Below are 22,203 nucleotides of genomic sequence, written 5' to 3'. Positions count from 1 at the left end.
CGTGGCCTCGGTAGCCTTTTGTGGGATACACAGAGGGATGCTACATGCATGGTCTGTGTTTGTTCTCTGTGCTCAGGAGGAGCAAGCGTGGATGCGTCAGCTTCCAGCAGTCTTCAGCGCCTTTCTTCCATCGTGGACAGTATTTCCTCAGAGGAACGCAAACTCCCCAGCGTGGAGGAGGTGGTGGAGAAGTAACTCAGCCAGCATTTGGAACATTCTTCACTCAGCAGGAAGACCCCCTTTCCGCCTAATCATTTAGATTAGGGCTCACAGATGCCAGAGTTTATGAAAGGCAAGAGATTTAGTATTAAAAAAGAAACTTCTCGCCACCTCAAGTGCAAGTCCTTCGCCTTGAGGCTTTTAGTATGATAATTATTATTATATCGGAACTGCTAGTGGCTTAGCTCTAGAACCCTAATTTTGTTTTTAGTTTGGTTGATTTTTATATCGTATTACCTTTTACTATGATCACGTGACCCTTTTCTGTCAGTTGCAAACGAAGTTCATTCCTGTCTAAATCAAAGAGGGAACGTTTAATCTTAATAGTATTTAATGTACTTTTGTAAATAGTCTTAGAATTTTCGTTTTTATGTAAACCTAAAGGATATATTTTAAACGTGGAATTAAGCATTGTATATAAAATGTGTGAAGATCCTGATATTGTAATATTAAAATATTAATACGTTTCTACATGTACAAAAGTGGCCTTAATTTGATTAAATTGTAAAGACTATAAGGACATATGTACAAAAACGAATAGCCATGTTTTAACTTAGATACCACACGTGACCACTTTTTGGGGCCTCTTTTTTCAACCTAATTTATAGGGAGGAAAATGAATTTGGGAACTGTAATCTCAATTAAACTGGGCACTTTAATTTACCATGTAGATTCCTCACTTGTCACTAGTAGAAGGGCGTATCCAGAAAAAGTCTCTTCTCGCCTCTCTGTGGCTTTTTCTTTTTCTTTCTTTTTTTTCCCCCACACTGTTCTGTGGTTGGTGATCTGGGTGGGATTTCCTTCCTCTGAAATTTAATTGTAAATATACGAAAATCTTTCAAATTTCCCCCTAAGAATTCTTTGTTCATTTCCCTAAATGTATCCAATTAATTTGGCCCCATTTATTTATTTTTCGCTCCGTGGTGTTCTGGACTGTTTCCAAGACTAGAGCTAAAGTAGCCAGGACCTACACGGGCCTGATAGCCGGCTTTCTTGAACTAGACTAGCCCCCAGCAGACTGGAATATCTTCAAGTGCTCTTTGGTTTGAGTTTATTTTCCAAACAGAAAGATAAAAGAGAAGTGCAATCTGGCTCTTGCAGAAGAGTGGACCTCCTCGAAAGGGGGAGGGGCTGCTTCAGTAGATAGAAGGGTTAAATGCTTGGTAGCAAAAGACAACAACAACACACATGAAACCTCTTAACTGGACCAAATAGCAAAGCCCCTAGAGAGCCGGAAACCCCAGGAGCTCCACTCCATGAAGATTTTACAACGTGTGCTGCTTCTGTTTTTCCTGTAACCTCAGGGGGAAAAAACGACCACCAAGAAACACAGTGGGGAGGAAAGCAGAGCCAAGCACGCCTGGTCTGCTAAACTGTGCCTTCGGTCTACCATGGCCCGTACCTTCACCATCACCGCTTACCATCGACTGTCTTCCACTGCTGCTCGGTACTCTCACGTAAAAATCAAATGGAACCAAGCATTTGCCAGCCTGGATCCATGCCCTAACTCTCCCTGTTGAGTAACACACAAGTTCCAGAGAGCACCACCGACACCGTACCCTGCAAACAGGCAGCTGTATTTTGCCACCCTTTAAAAACCCTTCTTGGAGGTAGCTCTTGTTGACAATCCCTTATCCAAAATGTATAGATGTTGGAAATATTTCCAAATTCAAGGTTTTCCTGAGGTTTGTGATATTTGTGTAAATGTTGAGGTTCAATCTCTCTAACTCAGAAATTCAACCAATACCTGAAACTTTCTGAGCATGAATTCTCAGCAGGAGTGGGGGTGGAGGGTAGGAGTCGTTGGGGTGGGTGGGTCTTGGAGAATTTTAGGTTTGTGGTACTGTGATTGTGTCTGCCTTGCCTGTGACTAATTCATTTTCTGACCATATGAAAATGGATTCTTCTAAAATACTTCAAAGTTCAGAGTGTTTGGTTGAGGATACCAATACTGGCATATAATTCTTTTTTAAAATGTTTGAGAGAGGCAGGTGGCTGGGTGGTCTAGGAAACCTACTGAGTCTATGTGAGGACTCTTTACCTAAACTAAATCCAGACTGCTACTATACAACCTGAGCTGATTAGTCCTGATTTCTTGTTTATAAAACAATGGGAGAGAGGCTAATCCCTTTCTCATGGGCTTGTGAAACTTCACAGATAGCACATGAAGACACAAACTGACACTAAGATCAATTCTTTTTATGTTATATTAGTAAATTCAATTGGCCATCAAAAAGCGTGTCACTCCAAACTGAAGCTTCTTGTCCTTGCTGACTCCAGTCAGGAAGAGTAATCAATCATACTGAGCAGGAGGATGCGCCATCTTTAGTCTTGTATTAATGCAGTCCGACTATGACCCAGTGAGAGCAGCATTTATTACTTGGCCATAAGTCAACTATACCCTCAACTACTTACTATGCTGCATCTAGAAAGAGACGCCTTGGCAACTATGGTCCATAGAATTATTTGGCTCTCTTTGACAGTTTTTCCTGCAGACCTCTTTCTCAAAGCACAGTGAGTTAGTAAACTCCAAGTTACAGCATGACTTTGAAAACTAAATGCCAAAGCATTCCCTAGTCAAATTACCCAACCAAAATATACATAACTCACTCTGGGTGGTCTCCATCTTTACTAACTATACATATTTTATATCTGAATATTTTTATCATCCAAAGGATTTGCCCTAAAATGTGATTCTCTACCATTATTTTCAAAGACTGGGTTCTCTGTGCAATTGATAAGTCATAACTGATCAAGTAAATATATTTATCTTAGATTATTTATAAGAAGACTTACAGTTGAATTACTCTGCATCAGAATGCTTTTATCAATTCCTGGTCGTCCCTTGTTGATAGATTTTATTTGGTCTTTGCAAACCAAATCCTCTCTATCTTTCTTAGCTTGGGTAACTTGAGAAATTGTTTGGAGTGAGGTTGCCTATGAAAGACTCTTCATTAAATAGAGAAAATATTTTCCAAAGAGTTCATATGACCTTCAGTGCTATAGCTGACATGTTAGGATTTCCAATGAAATCCTTGGTGTGTTTGTGATTTGAACTGTTTTTGTTTGATATTAATGATGATAATCTCTAACCAAGGTCAAAGACAAAATAAACAAGACTATGGAAGCAGAAAATTAAGACATAATAACTTAGTAAAGATAAGGACTTTGGGATTGAACTCAGATCTCTTTTCAGAGATTCATGTAATTTCAAATATTAAATAATGAGTGGTTTCTGTTATGTTATTACTGAAATAATTCATAGATATCAAATATCAATAAGCTCTCAAAGCTAACTTTCATCATCATAGTGGGACCACAGACATTGGGGAAATTTGCTTATATCAAATGATCCCAATCTCAATTTTCTTCAACTCTTTTAAGAGTGTTTTGGTGGTGGTGGTGGTGGAGGAGGTGGGTTTTGGTTTTTGGTTTTTGTTGTTGTTGTTTGGTCTTTTGGTTTTTGTTTGTTTGCTTGCTTTTGTTTTTGTGAGGAGGACAGAAATTCAGGGGCTCTCAACCACTATTAGGAAGGCAGGAAAAATAAGGATAATGAAAGTCATTTTTAAATATTACAAAGACACCCCTCTACAGTTTATATTCTTCTTTATGAAACATTTAACCAATTTCTTCATTTGGAGACCCTTCTCGTATCACCACATATAGATTTCAGAAGCACTTAATTTTTAAACATTATACTTTCTCATTGTCTGGTCATGAGTAAACACACAACAACATGATATTTTCTTCCACAGAATCCACTATTTACTTCCACACACTGATTAAATCTTTTCAAAGATGATCCTTAGTCCTGGCAGATTTATTCTGCAAAAAGAAAGTGTTTTGCAAGCCAGGTTCTGAGCCATTCTGTAGGATGAAAGGTGCCTGTCCTATACAGCAACAAAGGTAATGTGGAAGGGACGGCTCCTTCGGCTCCTTCGACCCTCTCCAGGCTGCTAAATGTCCTTACATAGTCCTTTGATCTCTCCTGGGAGTCTTCGAATTCAAGCAGAGGCCAATGTCTTCCTCAGCTGTCTGGTCCACACATTCTTCTCAGAGCTCTGGCAGGTACTAATGTGTTTATATAGGTGTGCCAGACTTCAAGAGCTGATAACAATTTAAAATTGTTTAGCACATTGGGATGTCCTCTACACCACGCAGAAGCAGAGTTCTGCAGATAGGGGCAGAATGAAGAGGAACACTTTCTCTTCATTCATAAGAGCGCGCGCATTATGGGCATACATGTGTATGTGTGTCATTGTGTCATTGTATGTGTGTATTCACTATATAAACCAAATATATGTTCCTATACTTCCCTTTTTAATTTCTCCGATTTTGTTTTGCATAACATTCACGCAAATCGCTCACTTCCTCTTCTGGTCTGTCCTGAGAAGAGTGGGTCTTCTGTGAGTGGAGACAGAACCTTTCTCATTTCAGGAGCCAGTTTTCTTCCCTTTTTGCAGACTACCTCAGGTTTTTGACCTTTTTTATTTTTTTTCCTGTGGCAATGGCTTAAAAGTTTTGTCTCATTTTTTATCCTTGTGGTCTGAGACCCGATTTTCAGCACTTGTGTCCCAAAGGGCCCTCCACACCAACCCTGTCTCCCCTCCGCCGTGCTCATTAAGCGGCCAGCGCTTGTATTTTCCCTGCGTCTTTAGTTCCACTCAGCCTGCTGCTCTCTGGTAAATTTGTTTTGAGATCACCTTACCAAAGACAGCCCTAACCTCTGAGCACTCCTGGTACTGACAGGGGCCCCTGAGTGACAGCGGCTTCCCAATCCAGGAGCCCAGAGAAAAGATTCCAGTTTGCAAGCTTTTCTGTGTGGTGAGCCCAGAAAGCCCAGAACCCACCCCCTTAACACTGAACATGAAGCAAATGGAACCACTTCCAGGGGCTCCGAGCCATTTCTAAAAGCAGAGAGACTCCTTCAAATTCTGTATGGACAAGGGAAAATTACTCAGCCCTAGAGTTAAAGTTTACCTTAAGACAAACACAAACAAACAAACTTATATGGTGATTTCCTGAAGAACAATAAATCAAATGTGCAGATTCCAGGCAGAACAGATTCCAGGCAGTAGCTATTAGGTACACACAACAGTAAGAGGGCTGACTGGGAAACAGTCAAAAGGTTGGCCCCACAGAAGCTCGGTCTTCCACTTCCCCTGTAAGGACCACATTTGCACCCCAATCTAGTTACCCCAAATATGAGACAGAAGAAAGGAAGGTGGAGAGGAAAGTTGGGAAGGAGGGAGGAGGGGTGGAGAAGAAAAGGATGGATAGGAGGAAAAAGAAGGAGAGGAGAAGCAAAGAGGAGAGGAGGAAGAGAAAGAGGAAGACCATGGTTTTATGCAGTGTAGTTGCTGGCCGGATCCTCTCTATGGTTTTTGCTGTGAATTTGAGGATGTGACTGTGTACCTCTCCAAAACAGAGTCCAGAAGTTCCACGTGTGCTTTGTGTTCAATCACATGCATCCACAGAAATGAGGCAGGAGCCTTATCTTCAGTAGTGTGTGTGTGTGTGTGTGTGTGTGTGTGTGTGTGTGTGTGTTTAAATCCAGTGTTGTCCCATTATTGTATTCATTTCAAAGGCAGACATGTATAATTTGGCACCAATAAGGTACAGTTGGATTTTTCATTGGCCAGATGATTAAGTAGCCCCTCAGTGTGAGACTGGCCAGACCTGATTTTCAGAAGAAATCTGTCTTCAAGATTACAGGACAGGGTAGAGGGAACAGAGACAAATACAGCTAGCAAGTGCAGTGACTGGCACTTTCAGGTCCTTTCCTTGAAGTACTTGCCTTCATAGACAGTGATAATTTTTCTGGCCCCTATAGATACCAGATCTGTCAATCATGGCAGCTTTAGAAAAGTTACTCTGAGTCATCATCATCATCATCACCATCATCCTCATTGAAAGACAAATGCAACACACACACACACACACACACACACACACACACCACAGAGATTCACTTTGGATCCACAACACTTACTTAATTGGATGAGATTCCCAAGTGTGCACAGTCCATTTTTACAATGAGGCTACAAAAAAGAGATGCAAAGCTCCAGAGAACTTGTGCTGACCGTAAGTAATGGTGTTTCTTGGATATGAATAACATCTCCCCTCTCACGTGATCTGAAAGGGGGTTAACTGTGGAGAAGAAATCATAAAAGCTGACAAACAGGCTGATTTTTTTTAAAAAAATATACAAATGGTAGCTTTTCCCTTTTGTCTTCAGTTCACCAAAGTTTCAAAGACCTGTCTGCAAATGGCATTTCTGAAAGGCTTTTGTCACCAAAGTGTGTGAAGCCACTCTTTTAGAGGAGTTGGAAATTTTACACTAGCCCAGGATCTCTCTGAGCTGGCAGCTGGGACCCATCTGTAACGGTGTTAGCTGGCCTGAAAGCAGAAAATTAGCGACCCTGAAGTCTGGCTGGCTGTTTAGTCTGTAGAAATGGTAGGGCGGAGCAGCAGACTCTAGAGAAAAGAAACCCCACACTGGAAGGGGAGCTCACTGTGAGAAACTGGGTTGCTGCCGGTGCCCATCCTCAGGCGTGGGAATCACTCTGTGCAGGTATTAGCCTAGGTCTGAGCAGAGGAAGAGGCAACACACAAGTGTGTGTGTGTGTGTGTGTGTGTGTGTGTGTGTGTGTGTGTGTGGGCAATGGGGTATGTGGGGCGGGGGGAGAATGGATGGATGGATGGTAGCTTGAAGGAAAGGGATGCGGGAAGGTCACCTGGTCCACCTGAGGCCATCTCCTTCTCAGGGCAACAGAAGAAAAGTGTGACCTCTGAGAGAGCCAGACCTGGGAAAGGAAGCTCCAGCTACTGCCATGCCAATGAGATGCCCACCTCATCAGAACTTTATTCCTTTGGTCTTTATCAAACAGGTTTTGGAACACCATACTCTCTAGGTTCGCTCTCTCCATGAAAATGTCACTTCACTATTTTACCAACTATTACCAGCATACAAACTGACTCGATCTTTTGGTAAAGTTCGTGAAAATGAGAAGCAAGCACGGGAGGTCCGTGTGTTCAGAGTCCAGAAGCTAGATTCCCTTTTGGTGTCAGACGAAAAAAGACGAAAATACAGAGTTTAATGTCTTGCTACCATACTGCTGCTGACTATGTTAAAGTGTGATTAATTTCAAGAAGCCAACCCCAACCCCTCTTTACTCGATCCCTAGGTTTAGTTTATCCAGAAGGCCACTGAGCAGGTTGGGCTGCAGTAAAATCATTAGCGTCAAAGGGGCCAGTAAACAGCAAATTGTCTCTAGAAGAAAGACAAGAGGCTTGCCCAGACAACCTCTGTGGGGGGTTGTGGTGAAATATGCTAATAACGCCCAACTACAGGGACCAGCCTCCCTTCCCATCCCCCAGGAATATATAAAGAGCCCCAACCTCAGCCACTGACCGACCCTGGCCAACAGGCATCTGTCCTTGTTAATTACAGAGAAACAATTCCAAACCCGGAGCTCCGCCTGGATTTGCTGGCCTGCAGCAGCCAAGGACTGGCGTTTCTCCCTCTCTGCTGAATCCAGGTATTCCCACCTGCTTCTCTGAAGGATGGACATGACCGACGGCTGCCAGTTCTCCCCTTCTGAATACTTCTATGAAGGCTCCTGTATCCCCTCGCCAGAGGATGAGTTTGGGGACCAGTTTGAGCCAAGAGTGGCAGCCTTCGGAGCACACAAAGCTGAGCTGCAGGGCTCAGACGACGAGGAGCACGTGCGTGCACCTACCGGCCACCACCAGGCTGGTCACTGCCTCATGTGGGCCTGCAAAGCTTGCAAGAGGAAGTCCACTACCATGGATCGACGCAAGGCCGCCACCATGCGCGAGCGCAGACGCCTGAAGAAGGTCAACCAAGCTTTTGAGACGCTCAAGAGATGCACCACAACCAACCCTAACCAGAGACTCCCGAAGGTGGAGATCCTCAGGAATGCCATCCGGTACATTGAGAGCCTCCAGGAGCTGCTGCGCGAACAGGTGGAGAACTATTACAGCCTGCCGGGACAGAGCTGCTCCGAGCCCACCAGCCCCACCTCCAATTGTTCTGATGGGATGGTAAGCTTAGACTCCAAGACCCACTATCTTTTACCATAGTCTTGGTGAAAAGTCCTGGTACCTCTTCTAAACCAGGTACAGGGGGACCATTGCTTTAAGAGTCGTGTTCACAGAAAGGTTTAAAAAACAAACAAACAAAACAAAACAAAAACTGTTGGTACAGGATTTTAGTTTGAATTCCTAGCTGTTTCCAGATGCATGTGAATGGTACTAAAAGGCTGGCCTGCTCTTAAGTGACTAATCAAGTGTTTTCTCTGTTATTTCTGCCTTCCAGCAGCCACCCAGTGTATATAACTCAGTAAAGAATTAGAAAGCATCCCAAACCTCATCCCAATTCCTGCTCTGAGGGCTGGAAGGCAATGTCGATACATTGTTTTCAGAGGGCATCTGCTCCGGTGTTGGCAGGTTTTTAATGTGTTTTTGCCCTGGGAAAGTGTTCTCTCCCAGAATTAGTGTGGCTTCCTTCTGCTGCAATCCATTTTGCATGGTTAACCCAGTGCACAGGATTTCACCGTCTTCCATTTGCTTCTGTTTTCCTCTTCTCCTCAGCCCAGAGACTGACCCTTGGTGCCCTGGAGATTTGGAGGCAGCAGCCCCTTCCTAAATCAGTGCCGTGGAGAGGGTACTAAGACCATTCGGTTTCCTCAGCTAGGGGGCTGCTATGATCTCACCCTAGGTCTGTGCGTCTTTTGCCATGGCTTAAAAAATATCTTTCTGTGTGTTTTGTGTTACAGCCTGAATGTAACAGCCCTATCTGGTCCCGAAAGAACAGCAGCTTTGACAGCATCTACTGTGCTGATGTGTCAAACGGTAAGAACTGATAACTTCAGACACATTTAAAGATCTGTTCAGTCTCATAATTCTTTCCGTCATAAGCAGTCTGTCCTTCCAAGAAGTATTTGGAAAAGGAATAAAAACGATGGATGTCATGGGGGAAGCTTTGGACCATTTTCTGCTCTAGATTACCCTGACAAACAGACCCGCATACACTCATGCACGTGCATGCACCTCCCGCCCCCCAACACACACACACGCTCACTTTTGCTTGAAATATTACCAGGGGTCTTCCACACCTCTACCCTCGGGAATTGCTAGATATTTACTGCAAATGTTTATATCAGTCCCTCTGTGATCACCTGACCTATGTGGTCAAAGGTGCTGACCTACAGTTTAAAGGCCACCACAGGCCAGCCTGTCTGCGTGGGGATAGTTTTCTTAAAACACTTTCCTCCTTGTGCTATTAGTGTGTGCTGCAGATAAAAGCTCCTTGTCCAGCTTGGATTGTTTGTCCAGCATAGTGGATCGGATCACGTCTGCAGAGCCATCTGAGTTGGCTCTTCAGGACACAGCTTCTCTGTCTCCGGCTGCCAGCACCAATTCACAGCCTGCAACCCCCGGATCCTCCAGTTCCAGACCTATCTATCACGTATTATGAACTATCTCCTGATGGTCAGTCCTGCTAGGAGGGCTTACTACAAGGGAGAAAAGAAGCCCCGCGTCCGAAGGGAAGACAAGATGCGCAGAATATGGGCTTTTCAGTTGTAAATACTGTCTTGCCACTTTATAAGGAAATGGATTTAACTGAAAGTCACATTTGCAATAATGGTTTCTCCTCTGCCTATTCTTTTTGCTTTCATTTTTAGCTTTCATTTGCATTAGATACATGGTTCCAGAAATATTTTTCCAATGGAGACCATTAACTGACCGTTACTTATAGTAATTCTTAACTTATACATATATATTGTAAATATTGCACATCAAAATAACTTTGGTATTTAGAGCTCTATTTTTTTTCTTCAAAAAACATTTTAATAGCTTGGAATCCATTACAGGGAATTAAAAATATATTTAACTTTTGCTTTTCTCTTTAATCTTTTGTTAATAATGTATCAAATGAAAATACAACAATTCAGCCTAGTGATATATATTTTCATCTTTTCTTATAAGAAATACTTCTTTCAATGTAAGCAATAAATAATACATTGTGGGCAATTTCAAACTATAAAAATTTTGTAAATTTCACTATAAATAAAATTGTTTATGGAAATAACAAATTTGTTTCTTGGCCTTTAAAAATAACATCCCCAATGAAATTAGCAAATCAATCATGAACATGAAACATGTAAGTATGGGTTAAATATGATTACACAGTTAGCCTTGTAGATAAGTGTGAAAATAATTGATGAATTTCTTTTAGGCTTGTTGATGTTACCTATAAAAATATCACATTTCCATGGTAAATATATTTCAAGAATGCCTGGTAGATGAAGCCCCCTTTTCTTTGTTGTTATTCCATACAATGTTTAGTTGTATATAAAAAAAGATAGTAAAAATGTACAGGATAATATAATTTGTTTAAGCAAAAAGCTTAAAAAAATACTATGTCATTTTACTATATACAGCACTTTGCCAATCATGAGCCAGGTTTTATTAGCTTTTTGTATATGTCTTAAAGTAACTGGATAAATAAATATACTATTACTATCAATAAAATATTTGGAGAAGGTGGATATTTTTCCTATTACTAGAAAGCCAGCATAGGAAATCTTTGAAACCATATTGCAAACTGAAATATATGATATTCTCCTTCATTTTTATAGTCTTTTAGAAGTTTTGTTATCCTCATTATGAATGTGTGTACATATGCATCTGTGAGATAGACAGACATTTTTCATTATTCCCTTGAAGCTCATCTGGAGAAATTGAGATGAAAATTGGATGATTAAACAAAAAATTAAATTGAAATAACCATTGAGACATTTTTTGGTAAGTATTCCATCTGAGAGAGACAAGAAGAAGTAACCCTTGATGGATAGAGAGTAGCTGTCAAAAAGGGCCAAATATAAAGTTTGCTCTCATCCTCTAAATTGCTTGTTTTATTATATTTTTTGAGACAGGTTTTGCTGTGTAGTCCTACCTGGTCTCAAACTTGCAGACTAGCTGTGAGCGTGCTGTGATTGCTCTGTCTGTGCCTCTCAAATGCTGGGATTGCAGTAGGCACTCCAATTCAATCTCTAACTTTGACTATTTATGTAAAATTGCTTAAGGTTTTGCAGGTAGACCCTAGTGCAGGATGGCAATAAACCTGCTTTCTAGAAGGCTTCACTATATCTGAGTATGTGTGTGTGTGTGTGTGTGTGTGTGTGTGTTCAGGCATGATGCTCAAAGGAATATAAACCACTATGTAAAGGAGGGAGAAGGCCTGAGTTAAAATCTGATTGTGGCCGCTGTCCCCATATTAGGATGGTGATACCATAGTATGGATGGTTGCTTCTATACAGAAAAAGTCTGTTTTCCCTGACAAGGGATCATAAGGATTCTAGATGAAGAGACTCAAAGATGCAAGATAAAGATTTCTATGTGGTTTAACATAAATTTGACTTATTAACTTGTACTATGCAAATTTCTTTACTTGCTATATCTAAAAAAATGCAAAGGTTCACTGTTCTTAGTAAAATAAGGAAGGACAAACTTACTCAAATGCTGGTTTTAAGGTTGGGTTTTAAATGTAACCACATCTGTTCCATTAAATTAGTTGCTCTCCTATGGGAGAGCACATCAATTAGTTATCCAATATGGATGGTAAACCCAGTAGGTATATGTACACATAAGTAACATTATATGAACTGAGATGATTTTATTTATGTATTTAGGAATATATATTATTATGTATAAAAATTATATATATATTTCTTTATATAAAATGTTTACATATAATTTTTTAAAGGCCATGAATTTGAAAAAGAGTAAGGAGGGAAATGTATGGAAAGGCTTGGGAAAGAAAGAAAGGATAAAAATGACATAATTTTATTATAATAAAAATATTATAACATATTAAATTAATATTAATCAAATATACAGCAATAATTTTAATATTAAATATTAACTCTAGGAAAATAGTTTTATAATTCCCTGCAAAACTAAATTAAGGTGCTGTAGAAAATGTAATGAAGCTTTTATTTAGAAGTAATAACACTGGCTCTGTCTATGAAATCTATTGTTACACGTGTGCAATGCACTTGATATGCTCAATGAGTAATAGAAAGTATTTCTTTCATTAACATATGTATTGTTTCATAAAGTATTCAGAGTATTTAGAGCTATCCCAGTGATCTAGATTTAACTCAAATGGTTATTAGGGGCAAAACCCTCAATGCCAGATTGTTCAATGAATCATATTTCTAACACCACACGGAAGGCTGTTTAGCCAGTAACCCACCACAACACATTCTTGGCAGTCCATCAGTTTCTTCTTGCAAATAGAAGTCTCCTTTCCCCTTTGGAAATTGGTCTCCTAATGATTGAGGCCAAGAGAAGATTTCTTTCCTCTGAGGATACTGCCGGACAGGTGAGGCAGCGTAATTGAGAAACAAGCGAGTCTTTGTCATCTACAACTCTCAGGCATTGAACGCCTTGTTGGACTGCCTCTGACTTAGTATTAGACCACTTTGCCTCAGCTGAGGGACTAACCTACAGACAAATTTCTAGAAGTAACAGAGACAGCATGGTTCCTTAAACTAAAAGCCTGCTAGGGAGGAGTTTCCCAGAAAAGAGGCCGGACAGCTCCTCTTTTCTAGTGCCCACAATGCAAGTTCACTGAGATATGTATGAAAATTGAGTCTAGGAGACTGTAGAGATTGGTCGCCACCATATGGAAGCTAATTGCTGTACTCAAGATCTCTATTGTCTTCAGTTTCCATCCATTTGAAAGATGCGGGTGAGATGAAATTCATGGCTATTTAATATCCATACATTCCTGTTTGGAATGGCTTCCTTACTATTATTTAATCTGAGAGTGGTATTTCCTGGAACTCTCCATTTGGGGTTATAACAGTTGCTAGATTAAAGAAAAAATTTAATTCTCTGTCCTATGTGGAGGTGGTGTTTCTGAGAATAATATTAATGTACAGCTATTTGTAACCCCAGAAAAGCCATGTTTGAATAACAAAGAACTTCTAAAAATATTTGGCACTGAATGTCCCCACATTGCCCAAAAAGGAACCAAATATTAAATGTATTTACTTAAAGAATTATAATTATAGATATTTTAGTTGGTTAGTGATTTACTTGGTAATAAGATCATAAAAATTGGCCACTATAGTTATTATTCTCATAAAGTCTATAAAAGTTATCATCTGCAAAACAGAAAATAAGACAAATCCTAACTACATACCAGTTAACACACATCATTATAGATTAAGCAGGAAATAATAAAAAAAAGCCATGATGAACAAATATTGAATTTTTATTGTACAAATAAGAAATGCAAACCATTAAGAACAATAATTCCTGAAAACACATACCTAACAGAATTGCATCATATTCCGTGTTTTAGGAGACTCAGGGAGACATTTATAAGGTTTCTTATAACTTGACAAAAAAAATCAAAATTTCTGCTATATTTTCTGAACCAGTTACTTGCCTTTCTGCTATAGCATAAACAACAACAAAAATATCGAACAAGAAGGAATGTGAGAAAAGAAGTGTTTATTTTGGTTCATACTCTATCATGGATGGATCAGCATGGTAGCAAGAGAAGAAGGGAGCTGGTCACATTGCAACACGGGAAGCTAAGAATGAGCAGGAAATGGGACTGGATTCCAAAGCACAAGGCCCGCCTCCGGTAGCACACTTCCTCCAGGAAGTCTCGCCCCTTAAAGAGTCCACAATCTTCCCAACTGGTGTCACCACCGTCTGAAATACTAGGGTTCAAACATATGAGATTGTGGAAGCCACTGTATATCCTAACTGTAATTCTTAGTAAAGCAAGTTATAAAACCAGGCAAGAGTAAGAAAGAGGAAGCAACCCATTTCTTTTGGTGATGGGAAGAGTCACAAGTTTGTATCTGTGTGTAACTTATCACAGTGACTGGAATTCTCCATTCCTTCCTTTGTACTCAATTCATTTCCTGACTTGTGTTTCTAACGTGACCCACGGCCATGAAATATGTCCTGGTCAACGTTATCCTGCTCTGGCAGATAACCTCTAACTAAATATCTCTAACGCAGCATACTTCAAATTAGGCTCATCAACCAAGGTAACTCAGTTCACTGCACTGCTTTGGGAGCCAGGTTATATGCAGGATTCATGAGATGCACCAAGATAGCACTCTATATTTCCAAAATTGGCTTCCAATATTGATTCACACAATAAATGATGCCATAGGTAACTTCTGCCATTTCTGTCTCCTTTCCTCTTACACTCTTGTCTAGGCCATTATACAATGCTGTTAGTTTACTTTCTTACGTACTCTACAAATCTACCCCCATACTATGACTCTTTCTCTCCAAAGTTGTTATGGAACCTTGTCAACCTTCCATGGTTATCTACTTCTGACTTCATATTCCCTTATCTCTGGTCATGAAGTTCCTGGGATTGACACTATCTGCTACAAAAGTGAGCAAATCATTCAGTTCTGCCCATGTGTTTATCCTCTTCTGTGGCAACAGTGTTTATTTTATGGATGGGCATGGGACCCAAGTTGCTCAACTAATGTCAGCCTTGGAATCTCTCTTCCTCCATATCTCCCTACCTCCCATTCCTCTTTCTTTCCCTTCCTTCCTCTCTCCCTTCTTATTTGCCTCCCTCCTGCCCCTCATCCTTTCCTCCCTCCCTCCCTCTCTTTCTCCCTCCTCTCTTTTTTTTTTTTACTGACAATATTTTGGATAGAGCCTAGGGCATCATGTATGCTAAGCAAGTGCTATTCCACTGAGCTATAGCTTTAACCCTTGCTGGGACCACAAGGAAAAAGAATTCTATTTCTGCTGGAGTAGTAATATATGAGATTTTTTTTATTTTCTTCAAAGCAGGCATCTGTCTTCTCAAACCCACGAGAGCAGCCCCTGCCTAATAATAAAGCTCACACAGGATACATTCCTGAAAATGATCATGGGGCAAAACAGATCCTAAAATGTCTCAATATCTGCTCTTTCCCATATTTTATGCTTTTTGGAGCTGACAATTTTTTAAGTCAATAAGTGTGTGGATGTTATTAACTGAAACAGATATAGTTTTATATAATTCCATTGTCTGAATGCTCTTAGCAACTGTCTCAGAACAATTATCCAAACATATCATTTAATTTTCTTTCCTAGTTTAATGCATAACAGATAAGAATAAAACAAATTTGATAGCAAAAGCTATGGAAGTGTTTATTTTGCTCTTCTGTTCTGCCCATGTGCTTATCCTCTTTTGTGGCAACAGTGTTTATTTTATGGATGGACATGGGACCCAAGTTGCTCAACTAATGTCAGCCTTGGAATCTCTCTTCCTCCATATCTCCCTACCTCCCATCCCTCTCTCTTTCCCTCTCATGAGTTATGCTTTCTATCTGAGTCCCTGTTACTTCCACCCCTGTAATTGCAGGGGCTTTTCTCAGTCATCATGATTTTTCACATCTCTTCTATCTGTAACTCTGCACCTTTTCTACTTCACATGTACAATTCATACACTTTTAGAGATCTCAGCTCTATGTGTCTCTATGTCTCTATCTTTCCCTCCCTCTATCTCTGTCAATGTATCTCTCTCCCCCTCTACCTCTCTTTCTCTCTCTCTCTCTTTCTCTCTCCCTCTCCCTCTCCCTCTCTCTCTCTCTCTCTCTCTCTCTCTCTCTCTCTCTCTCTCTCTCTCTCTCTCTCTCTCTCTCTCTCTCTCTCTCTTGAACATGACCTCACTATGTAGTGCTAGCTGTCTTGGAACTCACTATGTAGACCAGGCTGGCCTTGAAATCACACAGATCTGAGATCTGCCTGCCTTTGCCTCTGCTTCCTCTGCTGGGATTAAAGAACTACCATTCCTGCATCAACAGGCTTCATATGTGAAATCATCCTGAGAGTTTTCAAGTTTGTTCACATTATGGAATAGCATTTCCATTTTGCTGGAAAGGGTTTTTTTTTTTTGGTTTTTTTGTTTGTTTGTTTCCCTTTTTTCTTCAAGTTGGACATCCTACAATCAGTGGGAGTTTGTATTGAAGGAAATAAAGTATCAAAGCAATGGATATGCATTTTTATTGAACACACTCTTTTCACTACAAAGCATAGTTTATGTGTATTGATTGATATACCAACAAATGATAATTACCTCTATTCATGGAGCTATTACTATTACCCTTTTAAAAAAATCTTTTGTCTTATGCTCCAAGGCCCCATAGAACTATCATGAGGTCTGATACATACTACATACAGCTAAGAATGAAAACTGCTCAAAGACTTGGGTATTAACCATTGGTTTTACTTTTTGTAATTACAGTTACCCAATTAGGTATTACATTTTGCTGAGGAAAGACCTAGAATTTATGTAGCATGATTAGTCTGCAAGTGGAGATATTTTAAATCCTTCTATTATGGTATTATTCAGCAATGAGGACTCAGTGGAAGACTGAAGCAAGACCAAGTACTGGAATCAAATGATTGAGATTTTGCAATGGTATTTCAGTATTCTGATGCCACAGGCATAGGTATCTTGGGAGGGGGATTTTGTAATACCCCATTCATGAGGTGACATTGTCTTTTAACCATCACTGAGATTTTAGCACTAGGTGTTCCTCATTGAAAGTTGTCTGTTGGACCAGTGAATTTGCTTCCACATGATTCTAGACATCTCGAAATAGAGGGTGACATCCAGCTGTCACAGTTTCATGACTTGTCTCCATCAAACCTTTAGAAACATCAAACTAAGTGACTATCCTTTTGCTCTCCCTTCAGATGAATACATGGAGTTTACTAAAGCCAATATCCAATACAATCCTTTGCCTACTCCTAGTTAATGCTTAACCACGTTGCCATTGCTAACAATCACTAGGAAAAGAATGGGGATACAACAGACAGACCAACACCAAAATAAGAGATCCACTAAATAATGAAGAAAGAGAAAAATAATATCATCGAAGTGTTTTAAAGATTAGTTATTATAGCTTGTTGCCTTCTAATTCAAAGAATTTCAATTGGTTGGATTTGTGCCTCAAGCTTATAGGCTTACTGTTCTCAGAGTATTATTTTTCTTTTCACATCAAAGCTAACTCTGAAAATACTTCACAGATAATTAAATGTTAACACTTTCCTTCAGTTAACATGTTGTGTACTCAGTTAAAATGTGCTATGAAAACAAAGCACCATACACGCCCGCCTGCCCCTCATTGAAATGTGTCATATTCCAAAGTAACTAAAATAACGGTATGTTATAAAATTTCTCAATTCAACAAAACCATGTTATTAAAATTTAACACTAGTAGAGATGTAAATATATTTTTCTTTGAGGGAAAAAAAATCCACAAATAAAACTTGAAAACATGAGAATTTATGATCAAAGATAATTCATAGCTTTCTTATGTTCCAGTGGAAGGCCACATATACAGCACTAATACTTAGTGGGTTATTAAAAGGAAAAGGAGCAGAGAGAGAGAGAGAGCGACAGAGACAGAGACAAAGAGACAGAGATAGGGACATATAAAGAGCAAATTTGGCAGAAATTATAGAGAAGTAATTGGGAGATTTCATTAGATGCATACAAAAACTCTCAATAATAAAGAAAATAAATATTAAAATGGTAATTTCTTTATGTTGATCCATTCTGATTGTAGATCAAAAAATCCATCCTGTTTGAAATGGTATAAACTTTTTCAGAAAGACAGGATCTACTATATCAACAGTCTAATATAAATTTAGAATCTACTCATCATGAAAAAAATATACTACAGAGACATCATTTTACATCATGGAGCTAGAAATAGTTACATAAAAATATTCTATGAACAGGTAAGGGATGAGAAGAATTTTCTATAAAGTCAGATAAAGAATTTCAAAGTCTTTCATGCTGGCTGTGTTTGAGAGAAAGAGAGATGTCTTGAATTGATGTGTTGCCAACTCAAAGTGACTAAGAATCCTTTTAGAATTACATATAAATAAGAATCATTTCACCCACCTCTAGGGTGGAATGTGACAGCTGGTTAAAGCAAGCATAGCAACACTGCACAACTGTGCCAAACAGGATGACTGGCTTAACTAATCAAAAATAGAGCCTCAAAGTAAAATTGTTTAAACTAAAGTCCTGGACAGGGCAAAACCTAAATAGTCTCCATTCTTTGAATCTTTGATGAGAGTAAGGTTCATATTAATATTGCCAATATCAAATTGAAGGTATGCATTCCTAACCCTAGACATTCTTGATATCACACCAGGAGCTTTATGGTCTTCTAAACCAACTTAGATAATGTGGGAAACATTGGGCATAATAGGTAATGGAATTAGCTTTGAAGTCAGAGTGACCCTGGTCAAGTTACTAGGTCCCAGTAAATTAATCAAGCTACTTCCTCCTTTGCACGCAGCCTTTCTCAAGCCTAACAGCGGGGTTTCAGTACTCACATCCTCAGCTGGGGATTAGCGATCATGTGTTCTGAGCTCCAAAACCAGTTCCTAGGTATTTATAATGTAGATGGAAACAAAAAAAAAATGTTATATGTACAAATAGCCAGAAGAATAATGTGGGAGGAGACAATACGTTACACATATAAATATCCAGAAGAATTACTTAGATAGAGACAATATGTACAGCCAGATGATTTTGTACTAAGTCCTGCGACAGAAGGTTGAAAGAAATAGTACCAATCCGATAGAGTATTCTTCACCTAGAAATTGATCAGTCAATGGCTCAAGAGCTAATGCGGTTTCTAGATGGATGAGCAATAATGAGAAATACTGTAGTCAGAAATTGGGTGGGTGGAGAGGAACATAGAATGCCAGTGCTTCTTCCTCTTTTTTGTTTCTTTGAGCAATATACATCAGTGATAAAAATTCAAAAATGAATGGTTTAAAGCTGTCTGGGAACTCTAGAATTTCCAGCCAAATGTGAGGTCTCATAAAAATCATAGCCTGTCCTGTTATTAAACTTACTCAAAATATTATCTAAAAACTATTTCCTTTATTCAGTTAGTTTAAAGGACTTGATGAATTTTACTTCAACATAAAAGACTTTTACATCTCAACTGTTTCCTCAACTCTGAATCAATAGAATTTGCAAAACTTCTACAATAAAATATTCTAAGATATCAATCAATGTGTAATTACATTTAATATGAAAGTATTATAAATCTATTTTCTAATCATATTTTGAGAAAAAATTTCTAAAATCATTTATCAGTGTTGGACATGAATGGACTGTACCCCTATCTGCTATTGTAATGTTACTTACTACATCCTGATGCTATGTATATTGAAGCATAATTGAGCTTATCCTTTCTAATTTTTAACTAGAGTATATCAGTGAAGTCATTCATTTCAAATGTTTTATGCAACAAAAGAAAAGTGCTGGGCAAAGCTCACAACTTGAAATCCAAGTATATGGAATTATAACTGCATTCCTTTCCCAGAGGTTGATTGCTAAAACTGTGGTTACTGCTTGCCTGTGTCATATTCACTCTTGTATTTGAAACACTGACATGTATATTGTATATACATACATATACAATGAATATGTAATGTAAATTTTATATGTATGTATATATAACATATAATTTTATATGTATGGCATGTATATTGTACATACATACATATAAAATGTATATGTAATGTAAATTTTATATGTATGGATATGTAACGTATAATTTTATATGTATGAAGCCTTTGTCTGAAGGAAATGCAGGTATGCATTACATTTGTGCAAATGATCTCAGCAGCCAGAGGGGGGCATCTGATCCTGTGAGGCTAGAGTTGGAGAGGTGGTTATGAACAGCCTGGCGTGGGTGTTAGGAACCTAATTCTGGTCCTCCTCCAAGAGCAGTACCTGATCTAGACTGCTGAGACATCTCTTCAGTAGCTCTTCTGTAAGGTTTTCCTTTTTTTTTTTTTTTTTTTTTTTTTTTTTTTTTTTTTTGCTATATTAGCTCCCACTAAATAACCAGTGAAAGATAATGATATTCCCCAGAGCATTACAAAATCTTACACGTGGTACTTAGTCTAATTAAATGAGGAAACTACGGATACAATGACCCTGTGACATTTCGTTTTATTTTTTCACATGTGTTCTAAGTGAACAACCGAGTAATGTAAACAAAGCCAGCTGTACTGACACTTTACTGTAACTCCAGCAGTTGGGAGGCTAAGACAAGAGGACTGTAAGTTCAAGGCCAGCCTAGACCACATAAAGACACTGTCTCCAAACAGAAGCGGCAACAGAACAACACTAGAGAGTGAAAAGCGACTCAGCACATCCATCGCAGCACTGTCCATGTGAAGTTTCTCTATCAGGTGGTTAATACCCCAAAGTGTGTCTAATGCTTATTGCAGGTGGATAGAAGAAATATCTTTATATTTACTTGAGGATGAAGGTGTGTTGTGAGAGAAAGGAGATGTATACATAAGTAGACACTGGGTTTACTTACCAGGCTTACTAAAAACCTGTTAAGCTCCATGGAACCCCTAATAAAAGGCCTGTAAAAGCTAATTGTAGTGAATCTATTTTGATGTTACTCCTCATTCAGACAACTTCTTCCACAAACATTGGTTATATTTAGGTAATCTGGGAGAATACTAATTTAAATACACAGAAATATTAATTTCAATATTATCCACAGTCTATTTCATAACTAAAAATAGGTCCTGGTACTTTTGACCAATGTCCTCTGTTTCCCACTAGCCAGCTTTTCAATGACTAGTTTTTACTTACTGTAGTATGGCCACTCACTTTAGTTAGCTTTCTAGTCAGTCATTAATTTTACAATTATGTTTCCTTCATATACTCAAAAATATGATCAATACTTATATCTGGGTTTTGACAGTATATTTCAATAACTTTAGAGTCATATAGTGAATATTCCAGAAATTGAAAGGAAGAGATTATTCATTATTTGTCTAACAATAAGTGGCCAGCAACATTTTAAAACCACCAATAGAATATGAAGACATATTTAAAGTAAATTTTTTCTAATAAGATTTTCAGAAAGAGTTTTTCTAATAAAATGGATGGCCTGACTATAAGCTATGTTGAAGAGAACGTCAGTGACTAAAACTACTTTGATGCATTGTAGCTTAAAATATATGGAAATATCAAAAATAATATAACGCGGCCAGGGGAAAAAGAGACCCAAGAACATCTTCCATTGCTTTTTACTCTCTTTAAATCCCTGTGTAGGACTTTGCTCTTGTTTTTCACTAAAACGACATAACTTCCATATTTCAAGGATCTTCCCAGTGAATTATTGAGCCACAGACTATATTGAATAATGTCTGCAGTGCTTGCCTTCTGAAGGGCTTAAGCTAGCCTGCATGGTTTATAGCTGATTAAAGTAGGCGTCTACCTTTCAGGGTAATGATGTATTCGCTGCACAAAGAACTATCTCCATTGTAAATTAATTCTTAAAACATTGGACTGTAAATGTCATCGGTACCATTATCTGTTCCACTCTGTGCCCAGCAGCAGAGATTGTCAGTTGGATGCAGGTGCTGGTTCCTAAAAAGAAGGCTTTCCAAACAAAGCACATTAAACCATGACTCCATTCTAAGGGCAATTCCTTTCAAAGGCATCTTTACTTCATGCTGCTTGGCAAAAGATTAATGGATGCTATTTCTGATACGCAATTGGCTTCAGGGGTTTTCCTGTGCCCTTTTAGAAAGAAGTACTCTTGAGTGTTCTTTAACAAATAAATATGTTCTTAAACAGTCCTTTATAGAAGCCTGCACCGGGTTTAGTCAGAGTCCATCTGCTTACGTGTCCCCCTGGAATATACGGATTTAAAATACAACCACTTGTCATGCCTTTATTGAGTCATCAGTGGGCATAGAACTTTCCAGGAATCATGTGGAAGGACAATAAAATCAGGGAAAGCGGATGACCCTTGAGGAACTCAAGGTTTTTGTAGAAAAAGGAAAAACCTACTGGCTAAATCAAGGAAGACTAGTAAGCAAATTCCATCCTATGAAGTCTTT

The 22,203-nt window shown here is 38.9% G+C and overlaps 2 protein-coding genes across 2 annotated transcripts in view; both read left to right on the top strand.

Moving 5' to 3' along the window:
• The window catches only part of Myf6 (myogenic factor 6), a 4,460-nt gene extending 1,106 nt beyond the window's left edge, over positions 1 to 3,354 (top strand). Inside the window, exon 3 of the mRNA XM_031349322.1 lies at positions 77 to 3,354. Coding sequence (XP_031205182.1) covers positions 77 to 195 — 119 coding nt within the window. The 3' untranslated portion in view covers positions 196 to 3,354. The remainder of the gene's footprint in view (positions 1 to 76) is intronic.
• Positions 3,355 to 7,640: 4,286 nt separating this feature from the next.
• Positions 7,641 to 10,292, top strand: Myf5 (myogenic factor 5). The gene is made up of 3 exons (XM_031349575.1): positions 7,641 to 8,286; positions 9,021 to 9,096; positions 9,531 to 10,292. The coding sequence occupies exons 1-3, from the start codon at positions 7,786 to 7,788 to the stop codon at positions 9,719 to 9,721; spliced, it is 768 nt and encodes a 255-aa protein (XP_031205435.1). The 5' UTR covers positions 7,641 to 7,785; the 3' UTR covers positions 9,722 to 10,292.
• Positions 10,293 to 22,203: the final 11,911 nt, after the last annotated feature.

Source organism: Mastomys coucha, unplaced genomic scaffold, assembly GCF_008632895.1.
Source record: "Mastomys coucha isolate ucsf_1 unplaced genomic scaffold, UCSF_Mcou_1 pScaffold4, whole genome shotgun sequence".
Taxonomy (NCBI): Eukaryota; Metazoa; Chordata; class Mammalia; order Rodentia; family Muridae; genus Mastomys; species Mastomys coucha.
Note: the sequence above shows the minus strand (reverse complement) of the source record. Positions and strands in the feature narration are given on the sequence as shown.

Bases quoted from the DNA above. Each gene is read 5' to 3' on its own strand.
- Myf5 (XM_031349575.1), top strand. From the start codon at position 7,786: ATGGACATGACCGACGGCTGCCAGTTCTCCCCTTCTGAATACTTCTAT. The intron at 8,287-9,020 runs GTAAGCTTAGAC...TTTGTGTTACAG, and splicing joins CCAATTGTTCTGATGGGATG to CCTGAATGTAACAGCCCTAT. The intron at 9,097-9,530 runs GTAAGAACTGAT...TTGTGCTATTAG, and splicing joins CTGTGCTGATGTGTCAAACG to TGTGTGCTGCAGATAAAAGC.